Genomic DNA, 25,916 nt, shown 5'->3' on the forward strand with positions numbered 1-25,916 from the left:
CAAGGTCTCCCTCCGACAAGGAGGCAGTATGGGAAACAATTCACAAGCTGTATTCCCAGCAGGTGATAATCAAATTACCCCTCCTACAACAAGGAAAGGGGTATTATTCCACACTATATTGTGGTACTGAAGCCAGAAGGCTAGGTGAGACCTATTCTAAATCTAAAAAATTTGAACACTTACAAAGGTTCAAATCAAGATGGAGTCACTCAGAGCAGTGATAACGAACCAGGAAGAAGGGGACTATATAGTGTCCCGGGACATCAGGGATGCTTACCTCCATGTCCCAAATTTGCCTTTCTCACTAAGGGTACTTCAGGTTCGTGGTACAGAACTGTCACTATCAGTTTCAGACGCTGCCGTTTGGATTGTCCACGGCACCCCGGGTCTTTACCAAGGTAATGGCCGAAATGATGATTCTTCTTCGAAGAAAAGGCGTCTTAATTATCCCTTACTTGGACGATCTCCTGATAAGGGCAAAGTCCAGGGAACAGTTGGAGGTCGGAGTAGCACTATCTCGGATACTGCTACAACAGCACGGGTGGATTCTAAATATTCCAAAATTGCAGCTGATCCCGACGACACGTCTGCTGTGCCTAGGGATGATTCTGGACACAGTCCAGAAAAAGGTGTTTCTCCCGGAAGAGAAAGCCAGGGAGTTATCCGAGCTAGTCAGGAACCTCCTAAAACCAGGAAAAGTGTCAGTGCATCATTGCACAAGGGTCCTGGTAAAAATGGTGGCTTCCTACGAAGCAATTCCATTCGGCAGATTTCACGCAAGAACTTTTCAGTGGGATCTGCTGGACAAATGGTCCGGATCGCATCTTCAGATGCATCAGCGGATAACCCTATATTCAAGGACAAGGGTGTCTCTCCTGTGGTGGTTACAGAGTGCTCATCTTCTAGAGGGCCGCAGATTCGGCATTCAGGATTGGATGCTGGTGACCACGGAGGCCAGCCCGAGAGGCTGGGGAGCAGTCACACAAGGAAAAAATTTCCAGGGAGTGTGATCAAGTCTGGAGACTTTTCTCCACATAAATATACTGGAGCGAAGGGTAATTTTATAATGCTCTAAGCTTAGCAAGACCTCTGCTTCAAGGTCAGCCGGTATTGATCCAGTGGGAAAAACATCACGGCAGTCGCCCACGTAAACAGACAGGGCGGCACAAGAAGCAGGAGGGCAATGGCAAAAACTGCAAGGACTTTTCGCTGGGCGGAAAATCATGTGATAGCACTGTCAGCAGTGTTTCATTCCGGGAATGGAAACTGGGAAGCAGACTTCCTCAGCAGGCACGACCTCCACCCGGGAGAGTGGAAACTTCATCGGGAAGTTTTTCCACATAATTGTGAACCGTTGGGAAATACCAAAGGTGGACATGATGGCGTCCCGTCTGAACAAAAAACGGGACAGGTATTGCGCCAGGTCAAGAGACCCTCAGGCAATAGCTGTGGACGTTCTGGTAACACCGTGGGTGTACCAGTCGGTGTATGTGTTCCCTCCTCTGCTTCTCATACCTAAGGTACTGAGAATTATAAGACGTAGAGGAGTAAGAACTATACTCATGGCTCCGGATTGGCCAAGAAGGACTTGGTACCCGGAACTTCAAGAGATGCTCACAGAGGACTTATGGCCTCTGCCGCTAAGAAGGGACTTGCTTCAGCAAGTACCATGTCTGTTCCAAGACTTACCGCAGCTGCGTTTGACGGCATGGCGGTGGAACGCCGGATCCTAAGGGAAAAAGGCATTCCGGAAGAGGTCATTCCTACCCTGTTCAAAGCCAGGAAGGAGGTGACCGCACAACATTATCACCACATGTGGCGAAAATATGTTGCGTGGTGTGAGGCCAGGAAGGCCCCACGAAGAAATTTCAACTCGGTCGATTCCTGCATTTCCTGCAAACAGGAGTGTCTATGGGCCTCAAATTGGGGTCCATTAAGGTTCAAATTTCGGCCCTGTCGATTTTCTTCCAGAAAGAATTGGCTTCAGTTCCTGAAGTCCAGAAGTTTGTCAAGGGAGTATTGCATATACAACCCCCTTTTGTGCCTCCAGTGGCACTGTGGGATCTCAACGTAGTTCTGGGATTCCTCAAATCACATTGGTTTAAAACCAGTCAAATCTGTGGATTTGAAGCATCTCACATGAAAAGTGACCATGCTCTTGGCCCTGGCCTGGGCCAGGCGAGTGTCAAATTGGTGGTTTTTTTCTCAAAAAAAGCCCATATCTGTTTGTCCATTCGGACAGGGCAGAGCTGCGGACTCGTCCCCAGTTCTCTCCCTAAGGTGGTGTCAGTGTTTCACCTGAACCAGCTTATTGTGGTGCCTTGCGCCTACTAGGGACTTGGAGGACTCCAAGTTGCTAGATGTTGTCAGGGCCCTGAAAATATAGGTTCCAGGACGGCTGGAGTCAGGAATACTGACTTGCTGTTATCCTGTATGCACCCAACAAACTGGGTGCTCTTGCTTCTAAGCAGACTATTGCTAGTTGGATGTGTAATACAATTCAGCTTGCACATTCTGTGGCAGGCCTGCCACAGCCAAAATATGTAAATGCCCATTCCACAAGGAAGGTGGGCTCATCTTGGGCGGCTGCCCGAGGGGTCTCGGCTTTACAACTTTGCCGAGCGGCTACTTAGTCAGGGGCAAACACGTTTGTAAAATCCTACAAATTTGATACCCTGGCTAAGGAGGACCTGGAGTTCTCTCATTCGGTGCTGCAGAGTCATCCGCACTCTCCCGCCCGTTTGGGAGCTTTGGTATAATCCCCATGGTCCTTTCAGGAACCCCAGCATCCACTAGGACGATAGAGAAAATAAGAATTTACTTACCGATAATTCTATTTCTCGGAGTCCGTAGTGGATGCTGGGCGCCCATCCCAAGTGCGGATTATCTGCAATACTTGTACATAGTTACAAAAATCGGGTTATTATTGTTGTGAGCCATCTTTTCAGAGGCTCCGCTGTTATCATACTGTTAACTGGGTTCAGATCACAGGTTGTACAGTGTGATTGGTGTGGCTGGTATGAGTCTTACCCGGGATTCAAAATCCTTCCTTATTGTGTACGCTCGTCCGGGCACAGTATCCTAACTGAGGCTTGGAGGAGGGTCATAGGGGGAGGAGCCAGTGCACACCACCTGATCCTAAAGCTTTACTTTTTGTGCCCTGTCTCCTGCGGAGCCGCTATTCCCCATGGTCCTTTCAGGAACCCCAACATCCACTACGGACTCCGAGAAATAGAATTATCGGTAAGTAAATTCTTATTTTTTTTTTCTTTTGTGGAACTTCTCCATACTTTACGATCCACGTGGACTACGATTGGAACTGTAATCTGTGCCGAGCGAAGCGGTAGCAGAGCGAAGGCACTATGGCCGAAGCATGCAAGGGGACGCGGTGCACTAATTGGGGTTCCCAGTCACTTTACGCAAAAAACGACACCAAAAAAAGTTAAAAAACATGTCGACCTTTTCATGTGTCGACCATTTTCATGTGTCAACCATGTCAATGTCTACCAATAGTGGTCGACCTAATGACAGTCAATATAACATGGTCGACCATTCATAGCGGAACCCAGAGTATCACCAGGGATGAAACCCAGCATCTGGTGATATCTATGCATTCCAGACTTCAGGCTGTAATTGACTGCAAAGATTTGCAACAAAGTATTAAAAAGTGACAGTTTGATTTAGGATTGTTTAGTTTGTCCCATTACTTTTGGTCCCTTAAAAAGTGGGAGGAACATATAGAAACCGTTGTAATTCCTACACCGTTCACCTGATTTGGATGTAAATACCCTCAAATTAAAACGCAAAGTCTGCAGTTAAAGCACTTCTTGTTTGTTTCATTTCAAATCCATTGTGGTGCTGTATAGAGCCCAAAATATGAGAATGGACCTGACTGTACATATACTCCTGCAATTATTATCTACAGTGAGTTTAGTGGACCAAGTCTTTATGACTAAACCATAATAAACACTGAATAGAAATGAGTTCTTGTTAAAATTAAACATGGAATGTATTTGAATCCACAGTCCCAATAACCCATTTTACTTTATTTGGTACCTGCTAGGAAGGTCTGGTTTCATGGTCAAATTAAATTCATTCTTCCTTGGGAACTTTGGAGGAGATGTATCACACTTGGAAATGAATGTTCTTGATAAATGCTAGCAGATAGCTGATTGGTTGCTATGGGCAACTTCTCCACTCTTTAGCAGTTACTGTACATGCAGTGGGTATGCAGTCAGGCTGTTTGAGGTTAGTAAAACAATGAATGTCTTTATTACTTTAGCTTAAGTATTTCAGTATGGGTGGTCTTCTGTATGCCGGCGGTCGGGCTCCCGGCGCTCAGTATACCGGCGCCGGGAGCCTGACAGCCGGCATACCGACACTTATTTTCCCTCGTGGGGGTCCACGACCCCCATAGAGGGAGAATTAAATAGTGTAGCGCGCCACCGTGCCCGTAGCGTGGCGAGCGCAGCGAGCCCGCAAGGGGCTCATTTGCGCTCGCCACGCTGTCGGTAAGCCGGCGGTCGGGCTCCCGGCGCCGGGATGCTGGTCGCCGGGAGCCCGACCGCCGGCCAGCCGTAGTGAACCCTTTCAGTACAGCTCTGCATTTCTTTCATGCAAGAAACACATCTAATGGTCTTTACCAAAATAAAATATGACTTGTGGAAAAACAAATTATGATCTATGTACATCTATCAATATATGTGCTTATACTTTCTGTATGTCATATTTTATAATAGGGGGGATTTTTCTTGGCACCGTCGCAACAGCAGGAATGCTCGTCGGTTTTGGCACAACATTGTCCCTTGCAAAGAGAAACAGTCCCAACTGGTTCAGTAAGGTATGTGTTGGTAACTGCATTCCATAAGTCACCCAGATGTAGAGGGCTGACTCTGAGGTGAACACAAGTGTATCTTGTGATTTTTCACACTACGCATGCACAAACAAATGCAAATAGGAATTATTTGGTGTTTAGTAAAAAAAAGAGAATATGCAGTATATATTCCGACTAATCAGCTGAAAGACTAATTACTTTTAGTTCATAATGGAACTAAGAAATAGACGAGTATAAATTGGCGCTCTTCTCTGAAGAATGTTTACATCCTCAAATTCAGTGTTGATAAAAAGCAAATTGAAATATATAATGTGACATAATGCAAACTTTATGTAAACATTTGGTGTCACACCGCACGTGCAGCTAGAGGCAATGCAGACTCGTACACAAAATGAATGCATCTCTACTTGTATCTGATAGGGTGTAACTGGGTTTTAACAGTACGATCTTGTATAGGCTAAGTTCACAGAGGGTGTGTTGCTAGAATTGTGGGCTATGCATAGTTGTGTGTACGTGTTATGCCTGTTTTCAGACTGATCTTTTGCACAGTGGGGGTAATTCCGAGTTGATCGCAGCAACAAATTTGTTAGCAGTTGGGCAAAACCATGCTGCACTGCAGGTGTGGCAGATATAACATTTGCAGAGAGAGTTCGATTTGGGTGTGGTGTGTACAAACTGAAATCTAAATTGCAGTGTAAAAATAAAGCAGCCAGTATTTACCCTGCACAGAAACAAAATAACCCACCCAAATCTAACTCTCTGCACATGTTATATCTGTCCCCCCTGCAGTGCAGCATGGTTTTGCCCAACTGCTAACAAATTTGCTGCTGTGATCAACTCGGAATTACCCCCATTGTATAAGGATGGTACAAGAGCACACTGATAATGAGGACAGCTCAGAAAGCAAGTGTTGGAACTGTGCATGCAGCCAGACATGCAACTTTTATTTTAGTGCGTGCAATTACAGCTAACACGTCCGTCTCAGTGTTCAGCCCTCTGATCCTTTCACTATTACCAAAACTTTACTTCTTGATAAACATTAGAATGGAAATCTGCCTTCTGCCCATATTATCAGAATCACATTACTTTCCATACAGTAAAAAATGGCATTTGCCTGCAGAGAACTCATAGCTGCTGCCATAGTAACAGGCCTGTGCCCTGTTTTTACTGTGTAATGCACACAAGAAGTCTTACTGTATTTCTATCATATATAGCTCAGTGCATTGAGGTTGTTAGAGCGCGGGTCGCATCAAAGTATCTAAAATATATGTTTACTATTTACTAGCGAAAGTTATTTTGTGCATATATGCTGAGCGGAAAAACATGTCCTTCTAGCCACATGTTCTCAATTAAACGTTTGTATGACAGTGTTATAAATTAGTTCAAGCAGCCAGCCTGACAAGCACACTGTATTAACAGTAGTCCTTCAGCTCCACAGTCTAACACCATGATCACGCTTCTGCAGTACCTGCTCCTCCTTGTACAGATATGTCCTCCTACATTATTGCTGCAGTTGCACCAAACAGCCATTCAGCGCGCCAGGTCCAGTGAGACTCTCCCAGTGTTGGGCGTCTTCTTTTATTTTTATTTTATTTTTTTGCTAAACATGTGTCTTATTCACAATGTAATGTGGCTAGAATGCACCAGGAAACTGCTGATTAATTTTATTTATGACACTTTTATATCCGTCGTGTGCGACTGAATCTGTATATGAAGTGCTACAATGTAGCAGCCACAGCTTTTTTCCTGTACAAGTCCAGATGTACTCCGTATACAGACACGGTTATACACTCTCTTGGTGTGTCCTAGTCGCATCACTTTGCAACTAAGACACATTCCCGTAAAATGTTGTACAGGACCTGGCAGCTCACTCAAGTCTAACATCTCACGCTGTGTGGCGTATGGAGTTTAGATGTATGAGGACACATCTGTACATAGCATAATAGTAATTGGATATTACTACTAATGACAAATAGGATATTGAATTCCAATACTGATCATAAATGGTGTGCAGAGACCTAACGTTGTTTGGAATTAGCATATCTCATTCTTGTTGAAAACTGCATCTGTTTGTACTTTTGCAATGTACGTTAAAAAACTGCTGCAAGATTATAGGTCACCACTAAGTTACCATTCTTATATTTACTCAACATTGTTTTTTTGTGTTTTTTTTTTAAACAATGTTTAGCTACATGTAATTGTTCTGATTAAGTATGTAATGTGATGTTTGCACCGGAATGGGCTTTCCAAGTAGTGTGGTATTTATACACTTAGTGGCCATTTTATTATGTACACATGTAGACGAGCTTATTAATGCAAATATTTAGTGAGCCAATGCAGACACGGTCAAGAGTTTCAGTTGTTGTTCAGACCAAAAATAGTAAAGGTAAGAATAAGATTGAAGTGTCTTTGACTATGGAATGATTGTTACTAGCCAGTGCCTCATCAGCCATTGACCTCACCGCACTTCACTGCTAGACAGGGTGGTTTTATTGTCTCAGAAACCGCTGAACTCCTGGGATTTTCACCCACTGTATTCTCTAGTGAATTATGCACAACACAAAACATATCCAGTGAGTAGCAGTTCTGTGGGTGAAAAGGGGCATTGTTAATGAGAGAGGTCAGTGGACAATGGCTAGACTGGTTCAAACTGACAAAAATACAACAATTACTCAAACAATCGTATATTAAACAACAAAGAGCACCGTTAGATGGTGGCCTCAGTTGAACCTTCTTGTGCTTGCTTCTTCCAGCAGGATAATGCACCATGTCACAATACAAATGTAATGGTCACTCTTGGTGCATTGTGCTGATCAGTGAGGAGGGCATATTAAAATTTTGGAGGACAAAATTTTAGACATGATGTATCGCGTCTATACTATCATGTCAACATAGACCAGAATCTCCAAAGTCTGTATCCATCACCTTGTTGAATCCATGCCACCAAGAATTCAGAAAAGAGAGACAGGTACGCTGATATGTGCACTAGAATTAGAATGGTCTATACAGCAGTTCGCAAAGTAGGAACTGCAGTCTTTAAATAGATATAAGTAAAAGGTTGATTCTATATCGGAGTGGGAGAAGGGACTTTCTGACGTACTTAGGGGAGGAGACACGTTACCAGGGGGAGGAGCTACGGCCGAACAGGGTACCCAAAAAGTACCCTCGCGGGCTCGCTTCGCTCGCCACGCTCGCCACCTAATTGCTAAAGGTAATAGTTGGTGGCGTGGATAGTAGAGGAACTATCCCGCTGGCCTAGCTCCTCCCCCTTGTGTCGTAGCTCCTCCCCCTGACGGGAAAGGTCCCTTAGGCCACTTGGATCTAGCATCAACCATAAGTAAAAGGACAATGGAATGGTTGTATAGACAGGAATCCATAGTATCGGAAGTCGTTTAAATATTTACTAGATACATACATATAGAAAATCTGTTAAAAATCAAGGGGTCTATGTACTAATGAGAGATGAGGGGGCTAAACAAAAAAAACAAAAAAACAGAGCAAGTCCCTGTTCATATAACGTCTTTAAGTACTAAAGGGATTTGCCAGCGCTTATAGCAGGCTAGAAAATTATCTGCCATAACCGCACTAAGTGAACCAGGTGTTACTCTGTCTTCTCCATTTACTTTGGGGTAGATGTAAGAATGATCGTTATGGGGGAGAAGCGTTATGTGCGCTTCTGTAAAGAGACAAAGCAGGAAGCGTTATATCTGTGCGGGTATAATACATCTACCTCTTTGTCTTGTCCAGCGCCCGCTTCGTCACCTGTAACTGCAGTTATCTGTCTCTCACTGGAGAAGCAGGAAGTGAAGTCTGTCACTTGGATGGTTTTAGCAAAAAAAAAAGTCTTGCTGGCGCTGCAGCTCTATGGGAGAGAGGTGACAGTCACTCCAGTGTCTGCTCTGCTACCTGAACCCACCGATGGGGTGACTTAACATTCACTCTCCTCTGCGGGTTTATTGTTAGTTACATTTGCGGTAGCCGGCTCCTGCTTCACAGTGGTAACAGGCGAAGCAGGAGTGGCTTTATTGCCACAATAAGTGGAGCTTTAGTAAATGTACCCCATAATATGCTAGTAACAGTATTCATGGTTGATATTTGGGATAAGTATAGGACAATCCTAAGTAGATCCAAGACGAGTAGTCCCTCCAAGGATTAATATCCAAACAGATGATGAATTGACCTTGCATGAAGCACTGCAGGAGACTTGTGGTGTTCTTTGGTTAAAAGTCCCATTCTCTAAAATGCTACTGCATTATTATATGGATAATGCTGCTGAAAATTTCCAAAGCTCTGCACTGGTGTGTGTAGTAGGTGCCCGTGTCAGAGCGCCAGCAGATTAGTTACAGCGTGCTGGTAATGAAAGCTGCCCAGTTCCAAGAAAATCCATTCAGTGGGTAAGGAAACATAGGGGTTTATTTACTAAGCCTTGGAGAGAGATAACGTGGGTGAAGATAAAGTACCAACCAACGAACTGCTGATTGTCATTTTTCAAACACAGCCTGTAACATGGAGCTGTACAGTATGTCTGGTACTTTATCTCAATCCACTGTATATCTCTCCAAGGTTTAGTACATAGACCCCTGAGTGCTGTAGTACAATGTGATTGCTGGGTATCAGATGAGCAGTGACACACACAGGCTGCACAGGTCCCGCAAAGCAGATCAGAAAGTTATGACAAAAACTTGTGGCACCATACCTTTATATTTTATCTATTTTTATAATAAATATTTAAAAAAACTTCTGATACTGTATATTCATGTCTATACAAATGCTCCATTAAGAATTCAGGCTGTTCTGGGACAAAGGTGGGGTTCTACCCAATACTAGAAAGGTGTACCTAATAAAGTAGCCACTGAGTGTAAATATCAGGCTTATTTGTGTTCTAACCATTACTTGCTACAGATGTACTTACATCCAGCCTCCTTTCACATTAAACAGCCCTTCTAGCTATGCAGTTGCATGACGCGGTAGCGCCGAGCATTTTTATCTGTGACCTTTTTCTATTAAAATGCGTCTGTGACCTTTTTCTATTAAAATGCGTCTTATTTGCAAAAGATGTGAATAGGACGCACAAGCAGCTAATGTTGATTAGAATGATATTCAGCACATACCTACAGTATATTCTGTGTGTGACCAAATCTTTATATTCATAGGAAATACTACTTTACAGTATTTTCCTGGGAAAACACTGTAACATAGCATTCCGTATGCAGTTGCAGACACACACAGAATGCAGACATGATGCATATCATTTTAATCAGCAGAGTCTGCATGTATTCTATTCCCATAGTGATGGGAATAAGACACTGGTAACAAAAGACGCCTGACGCTAACAGAGTTGCATGGAACCTGTCAGCTTACTTATACCAGGCATCTCCCGATTCATGGCGTATTGAGGCAAGATGTATAAGGACACATCTGTATGTGTCTGTTCTTTATATTTGGGTATTTTAAGAATAATTGAAGTTGTTATGCTATGGACCAACTTTTGACTGTCTTACTCCTGTGTCAACTGTCTGTAGTTTCCAGTATTTTATCAATGAGATCTTTCTCTGCAAATGTTTCAGCTGGCAAATTCCAAGCCCCTTTTGCCATTACCCAACTATGCTTGACCTGATGAACCTAACAAGCTCATCATATGATTAAGCAGACCGTACTGTTTAGTGCCTCATTTAAACAGAGCACCATGGCTCTTTTGTGTTCTTTTGAAATATATATATTTTTATTTAGTAAGAAAGTAAGTTTATAAATATACAAGATACAAGTTTCATGAGTTTGCAAAGTCATCTGCTTTTACATTATATATCAACTGTTCATTACTCCCTAGATTCCTAGAGAGGCCACATATGTGGGGTACAATCATAATTTGTCATATGGGGCAATTCAGTTCACCGCAATATGCCACTGCGATATCCTGGTGCGCACATTACTTCTGACCTTCACTCCTGCACACTTAATGGGGTATGAGAGAATAATGAGCTAAGATATATTATTATATAGTGACTACCCGACCGTTTCCAGAGGCCCATTGTGGAGAATTAAATTGCCCCCATGGAGAAGTGGGTATGTAAATAAGTTTCTGCAGCGGGGTACACTGTGTTCCACAGGGAATACATCGGGGTGTAGAGTTGGATCTTGATCCAGAGGCACCAGCAGGCTAAAGCTTTGACTGTTCCCAGGATGCATTGCATGGCCTCCTCTATAACCCCGCCTCCGGTTACCGGAGCTCAGTTTGTAAGTTGGTGCCTGCAGAGCAGGTCACTTAACAGGGGGGGCTGCGCTAGGCAGCCCTGAAAAGAGCTTTTATTAGAAGGTTCTTCAAGGGCTGCAGCACTTATGTCCTAGTGACATACTGTGCTGCGGCTCCAACACCTCCCCAGCAGCGCCGCATACTCCCGCTGGCCGGGTTCCCGGGTACTTGCGGCGGAGGCGCTGCGGTTTCCAGGCACACGCCGCTGGCGCTCCCCAGGGTCGTGTGGCTGTTTCTGGCGGTGCAGGGACCCCACTATATCCACCAGGGCAGGGAGCACAGGTTGGACTTCACAAAAATCCTTTCGAGGCTCCACGGTACCCGGTGGTGAGGACCAGCATAGGGATAAGGCGCTTGACCTGTAGCCCCTCCCCCAGCTCCAGGTGCCATCTACTGCTGGTGTTCCCGCCCCGGAGCTGCTTCTCACTTTCCCTCACTCCCTGACAGAGATTTTGGCACCATCTTTACACAAGTAGCTGCGGCTGATCTCCGGGACTGCAGGGCAGTGTCTCCTCTGTAAATCCGCCTGCTTCATCAGCGCTGTGCATTTACAGTCACTTAAGTATTCTACATGTCATTTTAGACAGTGTGAGTTTATCTATCTATCTATCTATCTATCTATCTATCTATCTATCTATCTATCTATCTATCTATCTATCTATCGTAGTTTTACTAGTCCAGTGCAGTTTTATTGTTTGTCTGAAATAAATTCTGCATTGTAACTGTGACTGAGTGTGCCTGTAGTGTGGATTTCCTTCTCGTGTGTCATACTTATTGCTATCACTATATTCTGTACCCTGGGGGGCTAGGTGCGTCAGGGTCTCGTGGCTGCATATATACATATTGTCCCTGTAGTTAATCTGCCCTGGGCAGACACTCTGTCTACCCAGATACAACAATTAAGTCAAACTTTGGTAGGCAAAAGTCTACCCCCCCCCCCCTGCCCCTCTGGGGTCAAGGGGTCATCTAAGCGGGCCACTTCTTCCTCACAATCCGCTAATATTTCCGATAATTTTTCTGATGAGGATGGGGAATATACTGATCCGTCAGACACTGATAGTCGCTTGTGACGAGGAACCTACAACTCAGGTTGATTTCCCTGACTTAGTGGAGGCTATTCAGCTGATTCTACAAATTGATGAGGTAGCTCCCACTACTGCATCTAAGAAACCTGATAAGTTCAAATGTCAGAAGGTTACTAAAGTAGTCTTACCATATTCTGACCATTTAAACGACATACGTCCGGAATCCTGGACGTCTCCAGGAACGAAATTCTCCCTGTCTAAAAAAGATGCTAGCTCGTTATCCCATCCCAGCGGAGTTGAGTAACAAGTGGGAAAATCCACCGCCGGTGGACTTTCATGTCGCCCTTCTTGTGGTGTCATCTAGTCTGCCTGTCACCACTGTCTCCTCACTGAAGGAACCGACGGATAAGCGTGTGGAGGGATGCCTGAAGTCTATTTACTCCCTTACCGGTGCTGTACATAGACCCACTATAGCAGCATCATGGGTTACAAAAGGAATTAAAGCATGGGTTCAGGTGTTAATGAGCTGCCTCAGGATATTTCTGACACTGCTAGACAATATCTGTTTCATATTACCACTGCCTCCCACAATATTCAGGAGGCGTCCTCTAAGGCAGGTGTAATGGCGGCCAAGGCGTCTACTACGTCTATACTGGCACGCCGAATTCTGTGGTTGAGGCCCTGGAAGGTGGACGTAGACTCCAAAAAGACCTTGGAGGTGCTCCCTTTTAAGGGAGACATCCTATTTGGGGAAGATCTGAATAAGATTGTGACTGACTTGGCGACTGCTAAGACTGTGTTTCTCCCAAGTACTAATCCTTCTGCACCAAAGGCAAAGCGTACCACTTTTTTCTTTCCTTTCGACCTCCAGGGAAAGCAAAGGGTCAGGCGTACCCGAGACAGGCCCGTACTTCCAAAACCACTAAGCCCAAACCTAAACAATCCTGGGCCGCCCGTCAGCCTGTTTCCAAACAAGACAAGCCTGCTGCATGATGGGGCAGGCCTCCCCCTGGGGGACCCCAGGGTGGGAGGATGACTTCTGCAGTTCACCCGGGCCTGGTTAAAGACCACTTTGGATGCCTGGGTGCGGGAAGTTTTCTCGCACGGGTACGCAATCTCTTTCAAGAGACGTCCTCCTCGCCATTTCTGCTCGATGGTTTTCCCTTCAGATCCGTTGAAAGTGCAAGCTCTAAACTTGGTTGTGCGATCCCTCCTGGACACAGGGGTGGTAGTGCCGGTACCTCTGTCCCAGAGAGGCAGGAGATACTATTCAACCCAGTTTCGAGTTCCGAAACCCAATGGGTCCTTCTGGCCTATACTCAACCTCAAATCATTTAACAAATTTGTGAGAGTGTCCAAATTCCGTATCGCAAACTCGGAGCTCTATTGTACTGGCCATGGGACCAGAAGACTATATGGTATCCATGGACATACAGGATGCTTACCTGCATATACCTATTGCCATATCGCATCAACAATATCTGCGGTTTGCTATTGGCAACCTACATTATCAATTCCAGGCTCTGCCATTTGGACTGGCCATGGCCCCTCGGATCTTCACCAAGGTCATGGCCGTGATGACGGCCCTTTTCCGCCGTCAGAGAATCTGGATCCTGCTGCATCTGGACGACTTGCTGATCTTGGTAAACTCCTAACATGATCTCCTCAGTCATCTGGAACTGACGGTCCAATTCCTACACCACGGGTGGCTCATCAACTGGAAAAAGTCCTCGCTGGTCCCTGCTCGGCGCATGGTGCACCTGGGGGCACTGCTAGATGCACACAGCCAAAGACTGTTTCTGTCTCCAGAGAAAGTCCTGAAACTCCAGGACAGGACTCTATTATGACTCGCCCAAGAGTGTCGATACACTCGCGATGCAAGTACTAGGCCTCATGGTGTCTGCTTTCGACACGGTAGAGTACGCTTAATTTCATTCCCGCCCTCTTCAGCGGTTAATCCTTTCCAAATGGGACGGCCTGCCTCATTGGATCAGGTGTCAAATGATCTCCTTGACTCCGGAGCTTCGTTTGTCATTGAGCTGGTAGCTACAGGACCAACAGTTGAGCAGGGGCCCTTCTGGATCTCCAACTGGGTCCTGCTGACTACGGACGCCAGTCTGCGGGGTTTGGGCGTGGTGCTACAGCAACACACTCTCCAGGGTCGGTGGACCAAGGGGGAATCTCTCCTCCGAATAAACATTCTGGAATTGCGGGCAGTGTTTAATGCTTTGACTCTTGCCCTGCCTCTGGTACAGAGCAGGCCTGTTCAATTACAATCAAACAACGCCACCATGGTGGCATACATAAATCAAGGTGTCACTCGAAGCCGCATGGCAATGATAGAAGTGTAAAAAATCCTTCGTTGGGCGGAACACCATCTGCCAGCAATATCGGCAGTGTTCATTCCTGGAGTTCTCAACTGGGAAGCACAGTTTCTCAGTCGTCAGGACGTACACGCCGGAGAGTGGAGTCTTCATCCGGAAGTCTTTCAACTCCTAGTGGACAAGTGGGGCCTACCAGATGTAGACCTGATGGCGTCTCGACACAATCACAAGGTTACGGTCTTCGTGTCAAGGACATGGGATCCTCAAGCAGCGTTGGTGGACGCATTGGCAATTCCATGGAACTTTCAGCTGCCATACTTGTTCCCTCAAGTATCACTCCTGCCCAGGTTACTACAGAAGTTGAAGCAAGAAGGAGGAATACTACTTCTCCACTTTTGCTAATTCTGATACTACAAACTACATTGTAGCACTTTGGAGTCCACGTATGTTACAAAGTTTTTATCGTCTTGTTGGGACATTATAAAGGAGGATAGTTTACATATTTTTTTATGGTGTCTATAGTAGACACAATAAATCACGTGACCAACAATTTTTATGTATAGTATTGGATGCCGTTCATTAATTAACATTAAATGTAATGAATTGTCTTTGTATGTATGAAATACATTTTTATATAGTAACATAGTATCTGAGGTTGAAAAAAAGACTATTGTCCATCGAGTTCAACCTATTTGTGGTCTCCTATGCATGATGATTTGACTAAAATTTCTGACTGATGCTGCTGTCAGCCGTTACATTTTATCCTTATTTATAGTAACTATAATGCATGACTATGCACCATACCCCTGGATATCCTTATCCATTAGGAATTTATCTAACCCATTCTTAAAGGTGTTGACAGATTCCGCCATTACAACTCCCTCGGGCAGGGAATTCCAAACATGTATTGTCTTTACCGTGAAAAAGCCTTTACGCCGTATTGTGCGGAATCTCCTCTCCTCTAACCTGAGTGAGTGTCCACGAGTCCTCTATGTTGATCTAACCAAAAACAGGTCCCGCGCAAGCTCTGTGTATTGTCCCCTTATATATTTGTAGATGTTGATCATATCCCCTCTTAGTCTCCGCTTTTCCAATGTAAACATGCCTAGTCTTTCAAGCCTTTCCTTGTATTCCATCGTCTCCATGCCCTTTATGATATAAATTTGAATGAATATAAATCTGAATTTTTATAAGCGCATAAAGTCACTGGTAAATTGGATTGTTTTTAGTATAGGCATTAAGAGCCTGACTTATTATAGCTGTGTGCACACAGACACTGCTGGACTTAATTGCTGCTCATCGTTATTGCAGGATAAGATTATTAAACATAAACTTTCTATTCATAATAAAGAGCGTTTCCATATATTAGCGCCTGAAAAAAGAGTTTTGTAAGGGTTTTATGGATTCAGCCTTCCTATATCCCTCCTGTGGCTCCATGGGATCTGTCTGTTGTCTTGAATGCCCTACAAGAGTCTCCATTTTAACCTCTTGAGTCTGTGGGCCTTACACTTAAGGTCGTGTTTCTGCTGGCTATTGCATCTGCTAGGAGGGTGTCTGACTTAGCCGCTTTGTCCTGTCGTCCACCCTTTTTGATTTTTCAACGTGAACGGGCAGTTCTTGGAACTCGCCACGGTTATCTATCTAAGGTGGTGTCCTCTTTCCATCTTAACCAAGAGATTGTGGTTCTGGCTTTTATCTCTTCTGGTTTGTCCTCCAAAGAGCGGTCTTCGGATGTGGTACGATCCCTCCATATTTACGTGGAGAGGACTGCCTCTCTCAGGAGTTCCGATACCCTTTTTTGTACTTTTTGGTTTCCACAAACATGGCTAGCCTGCGAATAAGCAAACCTTGGCCAGATGGATTAGAATGGTGATTGCACAAGCATATGCACAGGCTAGTCTTCCAGCTCCTGCTGCTATCAAAGCCCATTCTACTCGGTCTGTTGGACCTTCTAGGGCGGCTTGCCGTGGCGCGTCCGCTGAACAGTTGTGCAAGGTGGCTACAAAGTCCTCAGTGAAGACGTTCATTAGGTTTTATGCCTTTGGTACTTCTGCCTCCCAGGATGCTTCCTTTGGACGTCGGGTTCTTGTGCCCACTATGGTGCGTCCCCTCCCATGATGAACTGCTTTAGGACATCCCCGATGTATTCCCTGTGGAACACAGTGTATCCCGCTGCAGAAAAGGAGATTTATGGTAGACTTACCATAGTTAAATCTCTTTCTGCGAGGTACACTGGGTTCCACAGGGCGCGCACCCAGATACACTTGGCTTCTTTAGGTTTGTATGGTATTAGCCGCTTGTCCCTTCTCCTGTCGTGAGAATGTGGTTCTGCGTGATTAACATCTGCCTTCTCTTTTACCTGCTACTGCATTGGACTGGTTAACGAAAATGAGCTCCAGTGTCCGAAGGTGGGGTTATAGAGGAGGCGGTGCAATGCATCCTGGGAACAGTCAAAGCTTTAGCCTGTTTGTGTCTCTGGATCAAGATCCAACTCTACACCCCGATGTATTCCCTGTGGAACCCAGGGTACCTCGCAGAAAGAGATTTAACTATGGTAAGTCTACCATAAATCTCCTTTCTCTAACGTCCTAGTGGATGCTGGGGACTCCGTAAGGACCATGGGAAATAGACGGGCTCCGCAGGAGACTGGGCACTCTAAAGAAAGATTTAGTACTACCTGTTGTGCACTGGCTCCTCCCTCTATGCCCCTCCCCCAGACCTCAGTTAGAATCTGTGCCCGGCCAGAGCTGGGTGCTTTTAGTGAGCTCTCCTGAGCTTGCTAATAAGAAAGTATTTTAGTTAGGTTTTTTTATTTTCAGAGAGCTTCTGCTGGCAACAGACTCTCTGCTACGTGGGACTGAGGGGAGAGAAGCAAACCTACTAACTGCGGCTAGGTTGCGCTTCTTAGGCTACTGGACACCATTAGCTCCAGAGGGTTCGAACACAGGATCTTAACCTTGGTCGTCCGTTCCCGGAGCCGCGCTGCCGTCCCCCTCGCAGAGCCAGAAGTCAGAAGCCGGCAGAAGCAATAAGAAATCGAAATCGGCGGCAGAAGACTCCTGTCTTCACATGAGGTAGCGCACAGCACTGCAGCTGTGCGCCATTGCGCCCACACTACCCACACACTCCGGTCACTGTAGGGTGCAGGGCGCAGGGGGGGGGCGCCCTGGGCAGCAATTAGGATACCTCTTGGAAAAAAGACACATATATACAGCTGGGCACTGTATATATGTACGAGCCCCCGCCATTTTATTACACAGACCCGGGACAGAAGCCCGCCGCTGAGGGGGCGGGGCCTTCTTCCTCAGCACTAACCAGCGCCATTTTCTCTTCACAGCTCCGCTGAGAGGAAGCTCCCCAGGCTCTCCCCTGCAGTATCAAGGTAGAAAAAGGGTAAAAAGAGAGGGGGGGGGGGAAATTATCATAAACAGCTACTGTGTAATCCCTGGGTTATATAGCGCTGGGGTGTGTGCTGGCATACTCTCTCTCTGTCTGCCCAAAAGGCCTTGTGGGTCCTGTCCTCAATTAGAGCATTCCCTGTGTGTGTGTGGTGTGTCGGTACGTTTGTGTCGACATGTTTGACGAGGACGGTTACGTGGAGGCAGAACAAGTGCAAGTGAATGTGGTGTCGCCGCCGACACCTGATTGGATGGATATGTGGAAGGTGTTAAATGATAACGTAAGCTCCTTGCATAAAAGGTTGGATAATCAGTCAGGGTCTCAACCCGTGTCTGATTCTACAGCTCAGAGGCCGTCAGGGTCTCAAAAGCGCCCACTATCCCAGTTGGTTGACACAGATGTCGACACGGATCTGACTCCAGTGTCGATGACGATGAGGCAAAGTTGCAGCCTAAAATGACTAAAGCCATCCGATACATGATTATAGCAATGAAGGATGTATTGCACATATCGGAGGAAAACCCTGTCCCTGACAAGAGGGTTTATATGTTTGGGGAGAAAAAGCAAGAAGTGACTTTTTCCCCCTTCACATGAATTAAATGAGTTATGTGAAAAAGCGTGGGATTCCCCTGATAGGAAAGTACTGATTTCCAAAAGATTACTTATGGCGTATCCTTTCCCGCCAACGGATGGGTTACGCTGGGAATCCTCCCCTAGGGTAGACAAAGCGTTGACGCGCTTATCTAAGAAGGTGGCCCTGCCGTCACAGGATACGGCCGCCCTAAAGGATCCTGCGGATAGGAAGCAGGAAGGTATCCTGAAGTCTGTTTATACACATTATGGTACTCTTCTGAGGCCAGCAATTGCTGCGGTCTGGATGTGTAGTGCTGTAGCAGCATGGACAGATACTCTGTCTGAGGAGTTACATACCCTGGACAGGGAGACTATTTTACTGACCCTAGGACATATCAAAGACGCTGTCCTATATATGCGGGATGCCCAGAGGGACATTTGCCTGCTGGGCTCTAGAATAAACGCAATGTCGATTTCTCTGACGTCCTAAGTGGATGCTGGGGACTCCGTCAGGACCATGGGGATTAGCGGCTCCGCAGGAGACAGGGCACAAAACTAAAGCTTTAGGATCAGGTGGTGTGTACTGGCTCCTCCCCCTATGACCCTCCTCCAAGCCTCAGTTAGGTTTTTGTGCCCGTCCGAGCAGGGTGCAATCTAGGTGGCTCTCTTAAGGAGCTGCTTAGAAAAAGTTTTTAGGTTTCTTATTTTCAGTGAGTCCTGCTGGCAACAGGCTCACTGCATCGAGGGACTTAGGGGAGAGAAGTTCAACTCACCTGCGTGCAGGATGGATTGGCTTCTTGGGCTACTGGACACCATTAGCTCCAGAGGGAGTCGGAACACAGGTCTCACCCTGGGGTTCGTCCCGGAGCCGCGCCGCCGACCCCCCTTGCAGATGCTGAAGATTGAAGGTCCAGAAACCGGCGGCAGAAGGCTTTTCAGTCTTCATGAAGGTAGCGCACAGCACTGCCGCTGTGCGCCATTGTTGTCACACAATTCACACCAACGGTCACGGAGGGTGCAGGGCGTTGCTGGGGGCGCCCTGGGCAGCAATGTATAATACCTTATTCTGGCTAAAAATACATCACATATAGCCCCTGGAGGCTATATGGATGTATTTAACCCCTGCCAGGTCTCAGAAAAACGTGAGAAGAAGCCCGCCGAAAAGGGGGCGGGGCCTATTCTCCTCAGCACACAGCGCCATTTTCCCTCACAGAAATGCTGGTGGGAAGGCTCCCAGGCTCTCCCCTGCACTGCACTACAGAAACAGGGTTAAAACAGAGAGGGGGGGCACTTATTTGGCGATATGTATATATATATATATATATTAAAATGCTATAAGGGAAAAACACTTATATAAAGGTTGTCCCTGTATAATATAGCGTTTTTGGTGTGTGCTGGCAAACTCTCCCTCTGTCTCCCCAAAGGGCTAGTGGGGTCCTGTCCTCTATCAGAACATTCCCTGTGTGTGTGCTGTGTGTCGGTACTTGTGTGTCGACATGTATGAGGACGATGTTGGTGAGGAGGCGGAGCAATTGCCGGTAATGGTGATGTCACTCTCTAGGGAGTCGACACCGGAATGGATGGCTTATTTAAGGAATTACGTGATAATGTCAACACGCTGCAAGGTCGGTTGACGACATGAGACGGCCGGCAAACCAATTAGTACCTGTCCAGGCGTCTAAAACACCGTCAGGGGCGTTAAAACGTCCTTTTTACCTCAGTCGGTCGACACAGACACGGACACTGACTCCAGTGTCGACGGTGAAGAAACAAACGTATTTTCCTTTAGGGCCACACGTTACTTGTTAAGGGCAATGAAGGAGATGTTACATATTTCTGATACTACAAGTACCACAAAAAAGGGTATTATGTGGAGTGTGAAAAAACTACATGTGGTTTTTCCTGAATCAGATAAATTAAATGAAGTGTGTGATGATGCGTGGGTTTCCCCCGATAGAAAATTATTGGCGGTATACCCTTTCCCGCCAGAAGTTATGGCGCGTTGGGAAACACACCTTAGGGTGGATAAGGCGCTCACACGCTTATAAAAACAAGTGGCGTTACAGTCTCCAGATACGGACGCCCTCAAGGAGCCAACTGATAGGAGGTTGGAAAATATCCTAAAAAGTATATACACACATACTGGTGTTATACTGCGACCAGCGATCGCCTCAGCCTGGATGGGCAGCGCTGGGGTGGCTTGGTCGGATTCCCTGACTGGAAATATTGATACCCTTGACAGGGACAGTATTTTATTGACTATAGAGCATTTAAAAGATGCATTTCTATATATGCGAAACTCTGGCATCAAGAGTAAGTGCGATGTCCATATCTGCCAGACGATGTTTATGGACACGACAGTGGTCAGGTGATGCAGATTCCAAACGGCACATGGAAGTATTGCCGTATAAAGGGGAGGAGTTATTTGGGGTCGGTCCATCGGACCTGGTGGCCACGGCAACAGCTAGAAAATCCACCTTTTTTACCCCAAGTCACATCTCAGCAGAAAAAGACATAGTCTTTTCAGCCTCAGTCCTTTCGTCCCCATAATATCTGCCCAGGGATAGAGGTAAGGGAAGAAGACTGCAGCAGGCAGCCCATTCCCAGGAACAGAAGCCTTCCACCGCTTCTGCCAAGTCCTCAGCATGACGCTGGGGCCTTAAAAACAGGTGCGGTGGGGGGTCGTCTCAAGAGTTTCAGCACGCAGTAGGCTCACTCGCAAGTGGACCCCTGGATCCTACAAGTAGTATCCCAGGGGTACAGATTGGAAATTCGAGACGTCTCCCCCTCGCAGGTTCCTGAAGTTTGCTTTACCAACGTCTACCTCCGACAGGGAGGCAGTATTGGAAACAATTCACAAGCTGTATTCCCAGCAGGTGATAATCAAAGTACCCCTCCTACAACAAGTAAAGGGGTATTATTCCACACTATATTGTGGTACTGAAGCCAGACGGCTCGGTGAGACCTATTCTAAATGGAGTCACTCAGAGCAGTGATAGCGAACCAGGAAGAAGGGGACTATATGGTGTCCGTGGACATCAAGGATGCTTACCTCCATGTCCAAATTTGCCCTTCTCACAAAGGGTACCTCAGGTTCGTGGTACAAAACTGTCACTATCAGTTTCAGACGCTGCCGTTTGGATTGTCCACGGCACCCCGGGTCTTTACCAAGGTAATGGCCGAAATGATGATTCTTCTTCAAAGAAAAGGCGTCTTAATTATCCCTTACTTGGACGATCTCCTGATAAGGGCAAGGTCCAGAGAACAGTTGGAGGTCTGAGTAGCACTATCTCAAGTAGTTCTACGACAGCACGGGTGGATTCTAAATATTCCAAAATCGCAGCTGTCTCCGACGACACGTCTGCTGTCCCTAGGGATGATTCTGGACACAGTCCAGAAAAAGGTGTTTCTCCCGGAAGAGAAAGCCAGGGAGTTATCCGAGCTAGTCCGGAACCTCCAAAAACCAGGAAAAGTGTCAGTGCATCATTGCACAAGGGTCCTGGGAAAAATGGTGGCTTCTTACGAAGCGATTCCATTCGGCAGATTTCACGCAAGAACTTTTCAGTGGAATCTGCTGGACAAATGGTCCGGATCGCATCTTCAGATGCAGCAGCGGATAACCCTGTCTCCAAGGACAAGGGTGTCTCTTCTGTGGTGGCTGCAGAGTGCTCATCTACTAAAGGGCCACAGTTATGCATTCAGGACTGGGTCCTGGTGACCACGGATTCCAGTTTGAAAGGCTGGGGAGCAGTCACACAGGGAAAAAATTTCCAGGGAGTGTGATCAAGTCTGGGGACTTCTCTCCGCATAAATATACTGGAGCTAAGAGCAATTTACAATGCTATAAGCTTAGCAAGACCTCTGCTTCAAGGTCAGCCGGTATTGATCCAGTGGGACAACATCACAGCAGTCGCCCACGTAAACAGACAGGGCGGCACAAGAAGCAGGAGGACAATGGCAGAAACTGCAAGGATTCTTCGCTGGGCGGAAAATCATGTGATAGCACTGTCAGCAGTTTTCATTCCGGGAGTGGACAACTGGGAAGCAGACTTCCTCAGCACGACCTCCACCCGGGAGAGTGGGGACTTCATCGAGAAGTTTTTTCCACATGATTGTGCACCGTTGGGAAAGACCAAAGGTGGACATGATGGCGTCCCGCCTGAACAAAAAACTGGACAGGTATTGCGCCAGGTCAAGAGACCCTCAGGCAATAGCTGTGGACGTTCTGGTAACACCAGGGGTGTACCAGTCGGTGTATGTGTTCCCTCCTCTGCTTCTCATACCAAAGGTACTGAGAATTATAAGACGTAGAGGAGTAAGAACTATACTCGTGGCTCCGGATGGGCCAAGAAGGACTTGGTACCCGGAACTTCAAGAGATGCTCACAGAGGACTCAGGGCCTCTGCCGATAAGAAGGGACTTGTTTCAGCAAGTACCATGTCTGTTCCAAGACTTACCGCGGCTGCGTTTGACGGCATGGCGGTTGAACGCCGGATCCTAAGGGAAAAAGGCATTCCGGAAGAGGTCATTCCTACCCTGGTCAAAGCCAGGAAGGAGGTGACCGCACAACATTATCACCACATGTGGCGAAAATATGTTGCGTGGTGTGAGGCCAGGAAGGCCCCACGAAGAAATTTCAACTCGGTCGATTCCTGCATTTCCTGCAAACAGGAGTGTCTATGGGCCTCAAATTGGGGTCCATTAAGGTTCAAATTTCGGCCCTGTCGATTTTCTTCCAGAAAGAATTGGCTTCAGTTCCTGAAGTCCAGAAATTTGACAAGGGAGTACTGCATATACAACCCCCTTTTGTGCCTCCAGTGGCACTGTGGGATCTCAACGTAGTCCTGGGATTCCTCAAATCACAATGGTTTAAACCGCTCAAATCTGTGGATTTGAAATATCTCACATGGAAAGTGACCATGATGTTGGCCCTGGCCTCGGCCAGGCGAGTGTCAGAATTGGCGGCTTTGTCTCACAAAAGCCCATATCTGATTGTCCATTCGGACAGGGCAGAGCTGCGGACTCGTCCCCAGTTTTTCCCTAAGGTGGTGTCAGCGTTTCACCTGAACCAGCTTATTGTGGTACCTGCGGCTACTAGAGACTTGGAGGACTCCAAGTTGCTAGATGTTGTCAGGGCCCTGAAAATATAGATTTCCAGGACGGCTGGAGTCAGGAAAACTGACTTGCTGTTATCCTGTATGCACCCAAAAAACTGGGTGCTCTTGCTTCTAAGCAGACGATTGCTAGTTGAATGTGTAGTACAATTCAGCTTGCACATTCTGTGGCAGGACTGCCACAGCCAAAATATATAAATGCCCATTCCACAAGGAAGGTGGGCTCATCTTGGGCGACTGCCCAAGGGGTCTCGGCTTTACAACTTTGCCGAGCTGCTACTTGGTCAGGGGCACACCCTGGCTGAGGAGGACCAGGAGTTCTCTCACTCGGTGCTGCAGAGTCATCCGCTCTCTCCCGCCCGTTTGGGAGCTTTGGTATAATCCCCATGGTCCTGACGGAGTCCCCAGCATCCACTTAGGACGTCAGAGAAAATAAGATTTTACTTACCGATAAATCTATTTCTCGTAGTCCGTAGTGGATGCTGGGCGCCCATCCCAAGTGCGGATTGTCTGCAATACTTGTACATAGTTGTTGTTACAAAAAAATCGGGTTGTTATTGTTGTGAGCCGTCTGTTCAGAGGCTCCTACGTTTGTCATACTGTTAACTGGGTTCAGATCACAAGTTATACGGTGTGATTGGTGTAGCTGGTATGAGTCTTACCCGGGATTCAATATCCTTCCTTATTGTGTACGCTCGTCCGGGCACAGTATCCTAACTGAGGCTTGGAGGAGGGTCATAGGGGGAGGAGCCAGTACACACCACCTGATCCTAAAGCTTTAGTTTTGTGCCCTGTCTCCTGCGGAGCCGCTAATCCCCATGGTCCTGACGGAGTCCCCAGCATCCACTACGGACTACGAGAAATAGATTTATCGGTAAGTAAAATCTTATTTTCTGCCAGAAGGGTCTTATGGACTCGGCCTTATAAGGGTGAGGAATTGTTTGGGGACGGTCTCTCGGACCTAGTTTCCACAGCTACGGCTGGGAAGTCAAATTTTTTGCCATATATTCCCTCACAGCCTAAGAAAGCACCGTATTACCAAATGCAGTCCTTTCGATCACAAAGAAGCAAGAAGGTCAGAGGTGCGTCCTTTCTTGCCAGAGGCAGGGGTAGAGGAAAGAAGCTGCACCATACAGCTAGTTCCCAGGAACAGAAGTCCTCCCCGGCTTCCGCTAAATCCACCGCATGACGCTGGGGCTCCACAGGTGGAGCCAGGAGCGGTGGGGGCGCGTCTCCGAAATTTCAGCCACCAGTGGGTTCGCTCACAGGTGGATCCCTGGGCTATACAGATTGTGTCTTAGGGATACAAGCTGGAATTCGAAGTGATGCCCCCTCACCGTTACCTCAAATCGGCCCTGCCAGCTTCCCCCATGGAACGGGAAGTAGTGTTAGCGGCAATTCACAAGTTATATCTCCAGCAGGTGGTGGTAAAGGTTCCCCTCCTTCAACAGGGAAGGGGATACTATTCCACAATGTTTGTGGTACCGAAACCGGACGGTTCGGTCAGACCCATATTGAATTTAAAGTCCCTGAACATTTACATGAAAAGATTCAAGTTCAAAATGGAATCGCTCAGAGCGGTCATTGCAAGCCTGGAAGAGGGGGATTTTATGGTGTCTCTGGACATCAAGGATGCGTACTTGCATGTCCCCATTTATCCACCTCATCAGGAGTACCTCAGGTTTGTGGTACAGGACTGTCATTACCAATTCCAGACGTTGCCGTTTGGCCTGTCCACGGCACCGAGAATATTTACCAAGGTGATGGCGGAAATGATGGTGCTCCTTCGGAAGCAAGGGGTTACAATTATCCCATACTTGGACGATCTCCTCATAAAGGCGAGGTCCAGGGAGCGGTTGCTGATCAGCGTAGCACTCTCTCAGGAAGTGTTGCAACAGCACAGCTGGATTCTGAATATTCCAAAGTCGCATCTGATTCCTACGACGCGTCTTCCCTTCCTGGGCATGATTCTGGACACAAACCAGAAAAAGGCGTTTCTCCCGGAGGAGAAGGCTCAGGAGCTCGTGACTCTGGTCAGATGCCTCCTAAAACCAAAACAGGTATCGGTGCATCACTGCACGCGAGTCCTGGGAAAGATAGTGGCGTCATACGAAGCCATTCCCTTCGGCAGGTTCCATGCGAGGATCTTTCAGTGAGATCTGTTGGACAAGTGGTCCGGATCGCATCTTCAGATGCATCGGCTGAACACCCTGTCCCCCAGGGCCAGGGTGTCTCTTCTGTGGTGGCTGCAAAGTGCTCACCTCCTCGAGGGCCGCAGGTTCGGCATACAGTACTGGGTCCTGGTGACCACGGATGCAAGCCTCCGAGGATGGGGGGCAGTCACTCAAGGAAGAAACTTCCAGGGGCTATGGTCAAGTCAGGAGACTTGTCTGCACA

At 46.9% G+C, this 25,916-nt stretch overlaps 1 protein-coding gene across 2 annotated transcripts in view; it reads left to right on the forward strand.

Annotated features, from left to right (window-relative positions):
- TMEM242 (transmembrane protein 242) overlaps nucleotides 1-25,916 on the forward strand; it is a 117,341-nt gene that overhangs the window by 23,341 nt on the left and 68,084 nt on the right. For both annotated transcript variants that reach the window (XM_063917667.1, XM_063917668.1), the window contains exon 2: nucleotides 4,740-4,840. In XM_063917667.1, coding sequence (XP_063773737.1) covers nucleotides 4,740-4,840 — 101 coding nt within the window. The remainder of the gene's footprint in view (nucleotides 1-4,739; nucleotides 4,841-25,916) is intronic.

The sequence above is a fragment of the Pseudophryne corroboree genome, chromosome 4 (genome assembly GCF_028390025.1).
Source record: "Pseudophryne corroboree isolate aPseCor3 chromosome 4, aPseCor3.hap2, whole genome shotgun sequence".
NCBI classification, from domain to species: Eukaryota; Metazoa; Chordata; class Amphibia; order Anura; family Myobatrachidae; genus Pseudophryne; species Pseudophryne corroboree.